This window comes from Montipora foliosa, chromosome 5 (genome assembly GCF_036669935.1).
Source record: "Montipora foliosa isolate CH-2021 chromosome 5, ASM3666993v2, whole genome shotgun sequence".
In the NCBI taxonomy this organism is placed as follows: Eukaryota; Metazoa; Cnidaria; class Anthozoa; order Scleractinia; family Acroporidae; genus Montipora; species Montipora foliosa.
The window spans coordinates 2,469,122-2,484,121 of NC_090873.1; the positions used below are offsets into that span (position 1 = coordinate 2,469,122).

The 15,000-nt window shown below is 38.6% G+C and overlaps 1 protein-coding gene across 2 annotated transcripts in view; it reads left to right on the forward strand.

Annotated features, from left to right (window-relative positions):
- Nucleotides 1–15,000, forward strand: part of LOC138003356 (adhesion G protein-coupled receptor L3-like) — a 104,092-nt gene that overhangs the window by 19,773 nt on the left and 69,319 nt on the right. For both annotated transcript variants that reach the window (XM_068849380.1, XM_068849379.1), the window contains exons 8-13: nt 7,674–8,875; nt 9,714–9,773; nt 9,888–10,062; nt 10,699–10,830; nt 11,854–11,929; nt 14,474–14,585. In XM_068849380.1, coding sequence (XP_068705481.1) covers nt 7,674–8,875; nt 9,714–9,773; nt 9,888–10,062; nt 10,699–10,830; nt 11,854–11,929; nt 14,474–14,585 — 1,757 coding nt within the window. The remainder of the gene's footprint in view (nt 1–7,673; nt 8,876–9,713; nt 9,774–9,887; nt 10,063–10,698; nt 10,831–11,853; nt 11,930–14,473; nt 14,586–15,000) is intronic.

Genomic DNA, 15,000 nt, shown 5'->3' on the forward strand with positions numbered 1-15,000 from the left:
ATACGGCAAATATACGTTCATTAGTATTTCCATGAACTTCATTAACGCGAACGAACTTTCAATAACGCTATTTGCATATGTATTAACATTCAATGGCATGGCAGTTGTGTGTTAATGGGCAAGACCAGTGTTTTTGTTGTTGAAGGTGGCTCAAATGATGTTCCATAGGACAATTGCATGCTATTCGTAAAACTAATTGTGTTTCCATTTATTTGTGCAACAGCCCAATCGCTTTCTGTTTTAAATTTTAGTCATTTCTTTGTGGCAATAGGACAAAGCACTGTTTATAATTATGGGATATCAAAAAACCGACACATTAGTCGAGAAGATTAGGGTACAGGGTTTTCGGTGTTGTGGTCTGCCATGTGTTTGGCCCGCTGGGGCGTCAGTAGTATGTCAAAAATACTAAAGGTGTACGAGGGCACCTATTAGCAGAAACAGCCATAAGTCAAACGAACTTATAGATGTAGATGCAATGCTGCTAAAGCCTCGGTGGACCACAGTTGCTCAACGGCTTATAATGAATGAGAATCCGACTACTGAAAATGAAAGAGCGTATAAGGATTTTAAGAATAATTTAACTAATTTAATTCGAACTGTGAAACGAAATCACTACGATGTAAAACTTGCAAATTCCAAAACTGACCTTAAAGCTACCTGGAATATACTTAATGAGGTAATTAACAAACGTAAACAAACATTAAGCTATCCTTCCTCCTTTAAGAATAATGGTAAATGCCTTACAGATTCAGACTCTATTGCTAATAACTTTTGCAAATACTTTTCTAACATTGGTCCTAATCAAGCGTCCAAAATAGCACCAACTGCTGCAAACTATTATGATTATTTAACCAGGCAACCGCACGAACTCTCAGAGTTTCTTCTTCTCACTGGCGACGAACTTAAAGAAATTGTACAAGCTTTTGCTCTCCATAAAGCTCCTGGAGTTGACAACATACCCATGCGAGTAATTGAGCTCAGTATTAACAAGATCCTTGAACCTTTAACAGAAATTATTAATCTTTCTCTCGAGAGTGGGTGTTTCCCGGACGCCCTCAAAATTGCGAAAGTACTACCGATTTTTAAATCAGGTGATCCCGAAAGGTTTGAAAACTATCGGCCTATTTCTATTCTTCCAGCTTTTTCTAAGCTTTTCGAAAAAGTAGTTTACAATCGAAATTATAGATTTTTGACAGATTACAACCTTTTGCATAATAATCAGTTTGGCTTTCGCAGGAATCATGGCTTTGATTCAATTGGCCAATAACATCGCCTCTTCGATGGATAACAAAGAAACAACTGTCGGAGTTTTTCTTGATCTTTCTAAAGCGTTTGACACTATTGATCATCATATTCTTTTTAATAAACTCGATCGCTATGCTATTCGAGGGCCTACCCTTGAATGGATTGCCAGCTATCTGACTAATAGGAAACAGTTTGTACAGTTTGGTGCTGTTTGTTCGCAACCTGAGCCAATAACATGTGGTGTTCCTCAAGGATCAATCTTGGGTCCTCTTCTATTTATTATTTACATTAATGACCTTCCAAATGCATCTAAGGTTGTAAAAACGTTTTTATTTGCTGATGACACTAGTCTGTTTTATTCTCACAAAGATCGTAATCAGACCATAGCTGTTATGAATTATGAATTAATGAAGATAATGAACTGGCTCAAAGCCAACAAACTATCACTTAACATCGCCAAAACTAATTATATATTGTTTCATCCAAAACAAAAATTCATCACTTTTAATAATAACATCACGCTCGATAATGTTTCTGTAAAGCAAGTCGAGGTAACGAAGTTTCTTGGCGTATTCGTAGACCAGCATGGAAGTCACACATTAGTTATGTTGCCAAAAAGATCTCGAAAACCATTGAAATTATAAGCAAGTCTCGTTTTTATCTCTCTCGGAAATCCTTGTTGTCCTTATACTATACCTTAGTATATCCCTATCTTAACTACTGCAATATTGTATGGTCCTCCAATTATCCCTCTAATTTAAACAGGCTTCTTCTCCTGCAGAAACGTATCGTTAGAATCATAGGTGGAGTTGATTATTTTGCTCATACTGGACCTTTGTTTTACAGCCTTAACATCCTCGACATCTTTAACATAAATGCTTTCCTTGTGGCTTGTTTTATGTACTCTTATCATAATCACTTCCTCCCTAACACTTTTGACAATCTTTTCTCTACTAATCAACAAATTCATACGTATGATACGCGGAATGCTGCCAATTACTGTTCACATTACTGCAGAACTAACATTAAGTAGTTTACGATCCTACATCAAGGTCCCAAGGTTTGGAATTCCCTACCTCGTAATTTGACCTTGTCCAGCAATTATCCTAGCTTTAAGACCTCACTAAAAAAAATTCTTCTCGATAGGACACTAAATTAAACTCGCCCACCGGCTATTATTTATTTATTATTTTTTTGTTTTACGATCTACTGTATCGATCGAGGTGCCCAGTGTTAATAAGCTTTTAGCTTCTATTGGGTATCCTCGCTACACTTTCAAAAAATATGTATATATAGATATATGTGTATATCTATATGTATATATATGTATATATATGTATGTGTGTGTGTATGTGTATATATATGTATGTGTATATGTATATATATATATTGTTACTGGTTGATTTTATCATTGTAAAGTTTCGTGTGGCAAATATAAACAAAAAATAAAAATAAAAAAAAATGATTTAGTGACCAACCTTGATTGGGAAGTATTGGTGGATACTGATTTCTTTGGCTGGCCAATAACCTTTACATGTTTGGTTCAGTTTGTGACATTACTACAATGCCAAAATGATTTCCCTTCAAGTTCTTCCAGCTAAGGCCATCGGTTCTTTTCATTTCTGTAGTATTACAACGATTAAGCGTCGAATTGAAAATTTTGAAAGAAATCAAGTTCAACTTCAAGTTTATTGTACACTGTTACAGAAAACTAGACATAAGACACTATACAATCATTACAGGAAAAAAAGTACACTACCGTGACAGAAAATTAGCTAGTCAAGACAATATTAACAGTGACCAAACTAGCCAATGAGTTATGATCAGTTTTGAGTAGTCATTAGAACTTTTGTAGTGGTTTTTATAGAGTATGGATGGGAAAAGTTTGGGTTCTGGTGGGACAGATTCCCATTTTTTTAAACTGCGGAATATTTAAATGCAGGTATGCCATAATTAGTGCCTACTGATGGCTTAAAAAAGTCTTGATTTGCAGCAAACCTAGTATTATGCAAATGAATCTCTGATGCCAAACTATAAAATCAACATCTAGCTGGTATAAACGCGATGATGCAGGAATACAATTTTTAATGACCTTCCGGACTTTATTTCTTGTTTTTCCTTTCCTTATAATTGCTTGACGATTTGTCACCGGTATCCTGGAAGGCTCTCTACAACTACAGGCTTCATAGGAAGTTCTAACAGTAAACCAAAATGTGCCATTTAAGGCTAAATCACCATGATTATCACTTCGAGTCTTTAAAAAGGGGAATTTTCTATCATATGTGACTTTCAAACATTGCCCCTGTTTGGGAAATGAAGTTTCTTTCACGGATCCATAATTAAACTCAGAAAGGGGTTCTCTGAACTCTGGGCTCGCTAGGGTGGCCTCCGAAGAACTAAATTCTTTAACACCGAGTAGCGTTCTTTCTCCGAGCTTTCATTTTTCGGCTCCGAGGTGCTTTCTTTGATCTCCGGAGAGCCCTCTGAGCTTTGAAAAGTTTCCTTTGAGCTCAGGAGAGCTTTCTCTAAGATTCGAAGAGCTTTCTTTGCTTCTGAAAGAATTCATCGATATCAATGATGGCGGCCACAAAGTCAAAACATAATGTTTCCTTATCGCTAGCAAATGGCTAACAAATTGGCTAATTTTTGTCTAAGACCTTTCCTTGAGTTTAGAAAGGCTTTCTCTGAGCTTCGAAGAGGTTTCTTTGATCTCCTGATCAAAGAGCTTTCTTTCAGGTTGAAAGAATTCTTCATTCAACAATGATTATATTCCATCGACATGCGCGAACTCACGATAATAATAGGTTTTTTAACAATTCCGAACGTATATTTTAAAGCTATTTTGTATTTAAAGCCAAATTAGATAACTTCATCGCCAAATAAAGCTAGGAAATATCAATTACTACATATGCAATGAACGCTGTTGGCCGCTTCCCTCTCCAAAGTAAACATGCAAGCACGAAATAAGCGAAGCATGTCAACAATGCTGTTCGGTGCAACGAAGGAGTACGACAAAGATACGAAATAACACTCGGTGGAAAGTCGCAACACCTCGGAAAATCCCAAGGAATGTGAACGCTTTCTGCATCTCTCTGCATAGTGTCTCATGTGCATTAAACACAAAAACCAACTCAACTCAACTGCACGTATTTTAAGACTAGCACCAGTAATCAGATGCACGCCCAATTTTGACATCCAACACGAAGTGTCCCGTTAAGTCAAAGGCTTTGCTGCCTATTTCTAACAATAAGGTAAGGGTAAAAGTTAGCCTTATCTTTAGCTTTATTTGCAGCTGTTTATCCTAATAAGTGAGGAGCAGGGTGGGGTGGGGGGCACTTTGTGACGTTCATTGACTGTATTCAGACGACACCAATGATGTTGAAGTTGAGGACAAGAGCAAGGGGACTACTTCGTGACGCTTGCATCAAATTAAAGGCATTTCTGGACATATCTGTCAACTTTTGCAAATTTATAGTATACTAGAATCTAAATCCTATGAATTATCAAAGCCACTTGAGGACAGGAGAGTACTCACAAGTACTGTAAACTTGAAAGGGGTGCTAAAACACCCGCCTGGTATATTAGCTACGCCGTGCTGATGAGCCCCGGCAAGGTCGAAACAGCTGTCCATGGCTGCTAATTGACCGGGTGAAATGGTTGTGCGCATGCGTGATGTGTTTACCTCACCGGGGACTCACCGGGTTGTTTGTGAAACTGGGTTGGTGTTAGCGTGTGTCACCTTGCTTTTATTGGTGTAAACTTGATCCGCTGATATGGTAACGTGATACTGGTCACATTGGCGTACATGAAGGGGTGGACGTACGGGCGGTCGTACGGTGCCCAGAATGACCAAATTTTCTCGTAGTTATATTGCCATACTTCTTCGGCGAGCAGAGCTTCGCTAACACCAAACTACATCGTAGACACTCTTATTCTTTGGCCATTTCAACTTGAGTAAAAATTACAACAAACTGCGGTTACAAACATAACGAGATAACGCATGTTGTAAACTTTTTATGAACTTGACGTTTCGTATGCTCCAACATACATCTTCAGAAGTAACGGTTACCTAAAGTACAATTGAATTTAAACATGAAGACTACTAACAAATAAAGAAAGTAATGACAATGAAAATAAACAGACCTAGCTAAATCTGCTTGAAAAATATAAATGGCTAGTAGAGAAGAAGTTTCTCACAGCCAACATTTTCAGCGCTTAATGAAAATTAATGATACTTGTTAAATGACTGGGTTTGCCTTATGGAATATGCAATGAGTTTTAACTCTCCTGGCTCTCTCAGTTCAAAGGATTCTCTCCTTCGATAAAGTAACGAGCACTAAAATTAAATCGCGCGTTTTATGATGAAAGCTGGCGCAACAAATTTGATTTTCGCTGGAACCAAAACAAAAAGCTTCCTGGCATGTGAATAATGAGAACATTCTTCCTGAAGTGACGAACACGTCGTTTTGCTTCCTTCTAAGCAATCGACATCTGGTTGCAAAGAGATGTGATCAAGTCCACCATTACAGCTCTGAACAGGGTAACGGTTTCCTTTATCCTACAACAAGACAGGATGAAAGGACAGAACACATCCACCATACATGGGCCCCTTCAATGATATTATTTTTTAATCTAGATTGATGTATTTTAGGGACGACACCTGGCCCCAGTTGTTTGAATGGTGGATAGCGCTATCCACTGGATAAATCACTATCCACTGGATAACTCAATTGGTTTTGCTAGTGTTTATCCGCTGGATAGTGATTCATCCTGTGGATAGCGTTATCCACCTTTTAAACAAACGAGGCCAGATTGGTTAATAGACCATATTCGTATTCTCAGTATTGGACTGGAACTAGCTTGCAATGGAGGCTAAATGGGGGGTAATCTTTTCAAATTGAAATACTTTTTAATATATTCCCCCGCATTAGCCTCCATCGCAAGCTAGTTCCAGTCCAATATGGTCTATTGTAATAGTGTCATTAAAAATTCGAAAGAAATATAATTTTCACAGCATGGCGCGAAGCTTAAAATAGATTGAAAAACACTATCATGGGGCATGGGGATGTGTTATATTCCCTCATCCTCTAGTTCCTCTTTTGCCTACATCAAATACAGACTAAAGTCACTAAAGACTAATCTCGTGAGGGGAGAGCTTTTTAACAACTGGGAAGCGTATCACTTGCTGCACACGAAGAGCTGACAGACACGGGACAAGTGTATATCATCCTTCTTAGAGATTGGAACTTATTATAGCTACTGCCGAAATATAGTTTTCACAAATACTGGGAAACAAACAAAAAAACAAAGATTGTCTTGGACTCGAACACAACCTAAGACAAACCATCAAAAACTTTTGTGGAATGGACAGCGGTATGGACAGTTCAAAAGGGTCGCACCAAAAATGATGGTCACAAAAGATTTGCACCAGTTTAAAATTGTTGTTGTTGTTTTTGGTAGTGCAAGCACATTTGTCTATACATGTATTGAGTTCAGGCATAAGAAGGGTTAACATTAAGACTTCGGGGAAAGAAGATTATTTAAGGGATTTACACCAAAATCGTATTTGAAAAATAAGAAGAAACGAGGAGCAGACAAATTAGACCTCCATTCTCTTTTCCATTTAAGTGCAGAATTCCAGAAATAAGCTCAACAAGAAAAAAAAATTAGAAGATGTTTGTTTGATATTCGTCTTTCATGTCTGTAAATTTTAGCAATCGTGGAGCAAGTCGTCTGTGAAGTAATATACCTGGCGTTAATTCTTTTAACTTGAACATTTCCCCTTCAAACGCCGCTCTAAATAATGCCACATTCATCTCATCGAATCAACGAGAAATCATAATATTCTGAAAACAACGCTCAACTGCATCGAAGTCAACCATTCACGGTTTAATTTATCTTCGTCGTCCAAACATAGTGTGGACATTCTACGAAAAGGAAGTTTCTTTTGTTTCTAATGTTGTCTCTGAAATTACTCGTGTGAAATTAAAGTGGTGCCGTTGAAAAAAAGCCTTTACGCTTCGTTTAATTAATCATTTGAATAAAATCCATAACATTGTCAAAGTAGCTGTGGATCCACGAAGAGATAGGACAGACGCATGAAAAACTGACATGAATTCGTTTTCTAAAATAACAAAAAGGCAGAGGGGTCAAAATTTAGTCAAAACACGAGAAAGACGCGAGATAAAAATGCGAGAAACTTCAATTTTATTCAATCTGACCCGACCAATATCGCGTCAATATCGCATAAATTATAAATTTATGTGTCTGTCCGCTTATTGACAAGAAGAATTTAATAGCCAATGAGCGCGCGAGAATTTTGCAGTCATTGTAAAAAGAAAATTTGATGAAGGAAATATGTTAGTGGTTTCAATGAACGAAGTGAGTAGCATCTAAATTGAAAATTATTTCGTTTTATGATGATATAGTACTAGTATCATCAGAAACTACATCAGTCACTCCGACCAAAGAAACTAGTACTACGATCACACCGACATCGATGTTACTAGCATCAACAGAAACATCGTTGACAACATCAATGACTGGAACTGAAGGAATAAGCACCAGCAATGCCGAATTTTCCACACCATCCACCAGTCCAAAAACAGAACAAACGGATAATATTGCATCATCAAAATATACATCGCTGAGAATATCAGTGACTGAAACTGAAGGAAGAAGCACCAACAATGCCAGATTTTCCACACCATCCACCAGTCCAAAAACAGAACAAACGGATAATATTGCATCATCAAAATATACATCGCTGAGAATATCAGTGACTGGAACTGAAGGAATAAGCACCAGCAATGCCGAATTTTCCACACCATCCACCAGTCCAAAAACAGAACAAACGGATAATATTGCATCATCAAAATATACATCGCTGAGAATATCAGTGACTGAAACTGAAGGAAGAAGCACCAACAATGCCAGATTTTCCACACCATCCACCAGTCCAAAAACAGAACAAACGGATAATATTGCATCATCAAAATATACATCGCTGAGAATATCAGTGACTGAAACTGAAGGAAGAAGCACCAACAATGCCAGATTTTCCACACCATCCACCAGTCCAAAAACAGAACAAACGGATAATATTGCATCATCAAAATATACATCGCTGAGAATATCAGTGACTGAAACTGAAGGAAGAAGCACCAACAATGCCAGATTTTCCACACCATCCACCAGTCCAAAAACAGAACAAACGGATAATATTGCATCATCAAAATATACATCGCTGAGAATATCAGTGACTGAAACTGAAGGAAGAAGCACCAACAATGCCAGATTTTCCACACCATCCACCAGTCCAAAAACAGAACAAACGGATAATATTGCATCATCAAAATATACATCGCTGAGAACATCAGTGACTGAAACTGAAGGAATAAGCACCAGCAATGCCAGATTTTCCACACCATCCACCAGTCCAAAAACAAAACAAACGGATAATATTGCATCATCAAAATATACATTGCTGAGAACATCAGTGACTGAAACTGAAGGAAGAAGCACCAACAACGGATTTTCCACATCATTGACCAGGTCAATTGCGACAACTACTTCTGGTGCAAGTTCAGAAAATAGCACCCATCAGCCCAATCAGGACGCTAGTAAAAAGGTACAATACAGTATTTAAGCCGAAACCACTCGCCCCCTGAATTGTTACACAGGGACCACGAAGAGGGAGGGGCTGGGGGACTATAGCCCCCACCCCCCCAAGACTTTTTTCCTATGGAGTTGTCTTCTCCTAAATCTCTCCCCTCACACTTCCCTTGTCCCTTCCCCCCGTACTCTGCAGCCCCTGTTGTAAGCGGATTTTAGATACGAAGACGTTGCCCCGGTTTCATCCATGAATACCCAGTTTAATAGACCATTTTCGAATTCTCACGGCAGGCTGGATTTAGCCTGGAGTGGAGGCTGATGCAGGCAAATCTTTTCAAATACAAATTAATTTGCCCACATTAGCCTCCATTTCATGCTAGATCCAATCCAACCGTTAGAATACGAAACTGGCCTATTTGCGGATAACGATAGGTTGTAACTGTAGAAAAAGGTGGCTACTTGTCTTGACTTTAAAAACTTCATCAAAGTTAACCGAACATTTATTTCATTTCTCCAAAGGGTGACAACTGCCACCCTCGCGCCCCCCCCCCCCCCCCCCCCCCCACGAGGTACCACCTTAGTATTGACACACACAAAGGGAAATCCGAGGTCACTGGATTAACATAGCCTAATTTGGGAATTTTTCATCATCTTCTTAGAAAGATATTGATTGTCTTGAAAAGTCTTGTCCTCCCAGAAGGGACTTTTGCATGTCGTATGCCAACCTCTTTCCCAGGGTCTCTTTGTCGAACAACAGTGCCGGACCCTGGGAACGAGGTTCTGTAGGTCTCTTTGACGTATTTTCATATCTAGTCATTTTAATTTATTTTTATATATGTATATTTTTTGTGCAGCTCAATCGCCTTGTCAAGAACATAGAGGCTCTTAATCCTACAAAGAACGGCTCTTTGAGGGTAAGAAAATGATTTTTTTTCCTTCTGTTCCAGTGGTTGACCCACTTATTTAACAAAAAAGAATGTTTGTTAACAGATAACTGAACATTCAACTTACTGTCTTGATATCTGCAGGTTGGTGTTAAGGCTTTAACAACATTTTTAAAAGAACTTCGAGATCTCGATCGGGATGAAAGAAGGAATGTAAATGTATTGCTAGCGAGCCAAGCATTGGAAACATTCGCCTTCAAGTACGCCACAATTCATTTAAAGGAAAACGAAAGTGCCGTCATCTCTGAAGAAACCTATGGTGCGTAAATGTAGACAAGTGACAACTATTTCGAGGCCATGTATGTTATTGTTGAACAAAATGCTGAATACACAGAGCTTTTTTGAACTTGCACAGAGCTATGAGAGAAACTTGAGGCAACTGCAAAATCTTCCAGGAGGATCTGACCAGACATTTCAATGTCACAAATTGAGAACATATAATCCTTATTGCTTTTTTCTCTTATTTTACGGTAAACTATTCCCTTTTACAAACTTTTGAAATACGATGGTTTAAATGCTTTTGTTTTGGGTGAAAGTACACTTAACTACCAAGTTAATTCCCAGGTTTCACCCAATCTCCTAGCTGCATCAGGCCTGCTGCTCGAGCCCAACCATCACCTTTCGATCATAGTAGACAATGTTTAACCCCAAAGCCTCGAGAAAAACAACTCATTCAAATCCCCATTTATTCCTTAGAGCCAAGAAATAATTTTAATTGTTTTGGAATAAAATCTCTATTGACAGTTCACCCATGCGTGATCCCCATCAATTAAATGACTGCAAATATCATACACTGAAAAGTGCCATTAAAAAAGGCTTGTTGTAAAACTTAGCACCAATATGAACTTGACAAAGGTACCCTCAATCAATAAAAATTTCCTATGATTTTTTTAAGCAATGAAGATCCACAAGGTAGCGACGAACAACAAAGATGAGCTCCTTTTTTCAGTAAAAGAGACAACAAATTTTTCAACTGAGGAAGATTGGACGAGTATCACGTTACCTTCGGGCGTTTTGAAAGGAAACGGTAAAAGAAAATTCTTGCTCTCGCTTTCAATTTTATCATTTTTGGCCTTTGGGGGGCTATCTTTTCCTTATCACGACAAGGGGGGAGGGCAGGGAGTATTTTACTACAGAAAAGTGCCAGTATAGTTCTCAAGTTAGGATAGATTTGGTCTCAACTTGAGTTCTCAAATGGCAAAATCCAGTATTTGAATACGAGCCACACTGGGGGTAGGCACATGGTCTCCCCATTGTCTCGACCCAAGGGCCAATACTGCACCGTCCACTGCGGCGTCACTGCTCTCACCCTCGCGACAACCATGCTCCCATCACTACGCCAACCTTTCTCTTGATGAAAGATTTCAAGCTACGAAAGGACTTTTACCTGGCATTTCAAATGCACCTAGCAAGAATGCAAATGACGCACCGAGTTACATAGCACCATTAATTCCGCCTAGCAAAACAAAGAAATCGCATCGACGTGTGATTGAAACCTTAGTAAGTCCGCTAGATCACTATCAAAACTACATGTATGTCTTCCTCACTCACCGATCACAAGCCTGATTGGAATTTTTGGATTTAACCCATTCTCTTCATCTTTGTTCATTAGCTACGTTGAATTTTATGAAGATATGCTGAAATCACCGAGTACCAACACAAATTACTCCCTTGTGAATAGAAGAAAGTTCTACGCTTTTTAAAACGCGAAGACTTATTTTTACAAATGCAAGATATATGGGTTATTGACCAAGATGGCTGGATATTGGCCAAGGTTTTTTTTTTGCATGTTTTTATGGGCCGAGACGAAGTCGAGGTCCGTAAAAAACACGACACCAATATAGCCATCTTGACCAAACAAGCTTAGTCAATAAAGGATTCATAATATGGGATACAACACCAAAAAACTTATCGTTGATCTTACGGGACCAAGCGAGAAATTGCGTGGGATTTGGTATATCTTGCCCGCTCACGGAGCTAGTCATATAATAAATATTCATATTCTTATGTTGGTCGTTTCATTCTCTTCTCATCTTTTGTTATTCACAAGGCAGCGTTGTTGTTTTCACTGTTTATGATAACATCAGTGAGTTGGTCCCAGATACGGAGCAGACTGGGTTAGATGGGTAAGTTTACTTAAGTAACAAGTATAACACCAGCGTATACAAAGAGGACTTCCAAATACATCTTATTATTCCGTGTTCCGGGGCTGTAAATGTCCGCGTGTTTTAAGTTTGATTTATGGCCCAAGTGCACAGCACGAGGACCACGATTTGCTGGCAAAAATAATTATCCATGTCCAATGCACCCAATTTGAGTCGGTTCGTCGATATCTTAGATTTTTGCAGAAGTAGCGAGCTTTTTTTTTGTTACCGGATAAAATAAAAACCTCAAGTATAGAATCAATCACATGCTCTACGGGTAAATAACAGCCATAAAAAAAATTCTTACTTTTTTCTTCTTTGACAAATGGGTTGAGTCGACCAACAACCCGACTCTATTCGATCGGGCTGCGTCGATCCATTCACTTCTTCTACCATCCCTTATCCTGTTTTGTTTTAATCATAACCATTACAATTTTCTCAAATTCCATTGGTACATTAACTACTTTATTTTTTACGAATTATTGTGTAGGGTTGAAATCGGACAGTGAAATCGGGCAGTTGGCTGAAATAGGACACCTGAAATCGAACAGTCATATCAGCCAATCATATAAAGGGCACTCAGCTTAATTCACCAATCACAGAATTGATCACAATAACCATAGCAACAACCTACCCAACCTACTAAACTGGGGATTTTCCAAAATGGACGAATTTGTAACATTAGACAGTGAAAAAGGAATGCATTAATTTTGTTTTCTCGGAAATTGCAATGGTTATAATTAATTGGTAACAGAACTTCGTGTCGTCCAATTGGTCTGAAATCATACTCGTGATTAAACAAATCGAACTCCCGCTACGCGGTCGTCCGATTTTGTTAATCAATCGTATGATTACACACCAAATTGGACTCCAATCAGTCCTATTACCATTATGTATAGGTAATCACATGATTTTGAGTGCAATTTGGAATAAATAAGCACGAGTAAATTTTTTCAACGGTGACATCCAGGGCGCGCGCTTGATTTGAAACAAAATGTTTGATTGGTTCTTACCAAACCCTATTGTTCATTAGCCAATCATAATCCAGAATTTCACTGGTATTACACTTTTTGCGCTGTGTTTCACTTGAACTACACTGCTCTCAGGCAATCAGAATCGAGTAGTTTTTTCATGTATATTATTAATCTTCTAATCTCTCGCAAACCGCCGTAAACGGAGACTGGTCGTGTCGGGTCGACTCGGACCGACAACCTGACTCGAGTCGATCTGCCGACATTTTCTACTCTCCTTATTCGCCGTTCTTGCTGAATTTTTTAAGTCCCTTGCAAACCGATTTCCCGTAACACGGACCGACTTTTGGACAGACGGGTCGAGTCGGCTCGACTCGGATCGACAGGAACGCACCAGTTGACCAGACCGAGTCCACCCGCCACGATCCGACTCAGATTGGCAAAGGACTTTTTACTCCAGTATCTGTGCATTCAGTTTCAATGATGTCCACGAACCAAGGTTTTCAAAAAGAATACAAAAGGATGTTATCAGAGCAAAAAATCCAAGGAGCATTTTAACATTCAGTGTGCTTTTGAATCATTGTTGTTCTTTCCCTTTCTCGATATTTTTTGGTCCTGGTTCTTTATGTAAACTCGGTGAAAAGCTTCAGTAATTACAATAGTATTCTAATTGGGTACAATAACATAACATAACATAACATAACATAACATAACATAGGAATTAAAATTACACTGTTTTAAAGATTGCCGAGCGAGAATCCAAAGATTCAAGTGAGCGATTGATTTCCTTCTTGAACCACCCAATTGATTTGGTCGCCCTAATACTTTCAGGTAAAGCGTTCCATAATAGGGCGCCGCTGTAGCTAAAGCTACGCAAGTCGTAGTCTGTGCTTCTATCTCTAAACAGTTCGCCCAAGTATACGGCTTGGGCCAATCCAACCGTGCCGCTAAGGTTATTCTACAAGCCAACTATGAAGTAAATTCAAGGTTGCTTTTTGAAACACAAAAATGGGAACAACTAACTGTAAGAAGGAAAAATCAAAAAGCTATGATGATGTAAAGTCTCTCAACGGGTAATCGATTTTAACCCTCGTAAATAAAGCCTTTATCATAAGTCACCATCCTATTAAGATACAACGGAAAAAAGAAGTTGTTTAAAAAAATAAAAATCTGGGTATTCTTCGCTTTATTTTACTTACTTATGTATTTATTTCTTTTAAAGTTTTTTGTAGTCAATAGCTTTTGATCTCATTCAGTATGGCCGCCAAGATGGTCGCCAAGGTGGTCGTCATTTCAGCCCTGGTCTCGATTGGTCTGTAGATCAAGGCGACCACTCGCATTGTACCGCGGAAAGAAACTTTTCCTTTTCTTTTCAATCAACAAGTAAAATATGCTTCAAACTTATTTCATTTTTGAACAAGAAAGAACATGGGATTCAAAGAAGAGTGAGTGATTGAGTCGGTCAAGACAGCGTCACTTGTTCCTTGATAATTTGAGACCAACAAGACAAGTAGACAGGCATTTCAGTTGCTGTTTTCGTCTCTTCTCTTCCCAGAAAAAAATTTCCAAAGCTCAACCTAAGAAGTCGAATAATTGCCGCAACAGTGGATCCACCACCAGACAGCACTCTCCAAGAAAATGCCACAATATCATTCAGTTTCAACAAGGTGTGGCCACATGACATAAACTGATGCTAATTTCTTGGGAAACAAGTTTTGTTAGCATAATTTCATACACTACTGCGCCTTTCATGGAGATGAAGACTCTGAAGAAAACATTTTAATCAACGGTTTCGTTTTTACTGCCCTCACAGTAACGGGACGGGTCAATGTGTCAGAGTCAGCGTTGTGATTGGTTGATTTCAATCCACTTTCTCGGATTGTCTTTTTTCGCAGTCCAGTAAAATAATTGAGGCGGGAAATTTGATTGACGGGTGCAAAATACGAAACGACGGGAATTAAACCTTTGACTCCAAGGAGTGATCAGTCTGTAAATCCTCCTCGCAATTTTAATGAAATGTCAGTCAGACAGGAATTGAGAATGACGATTATGATATCATAACACCAAATTCTCATGACTACC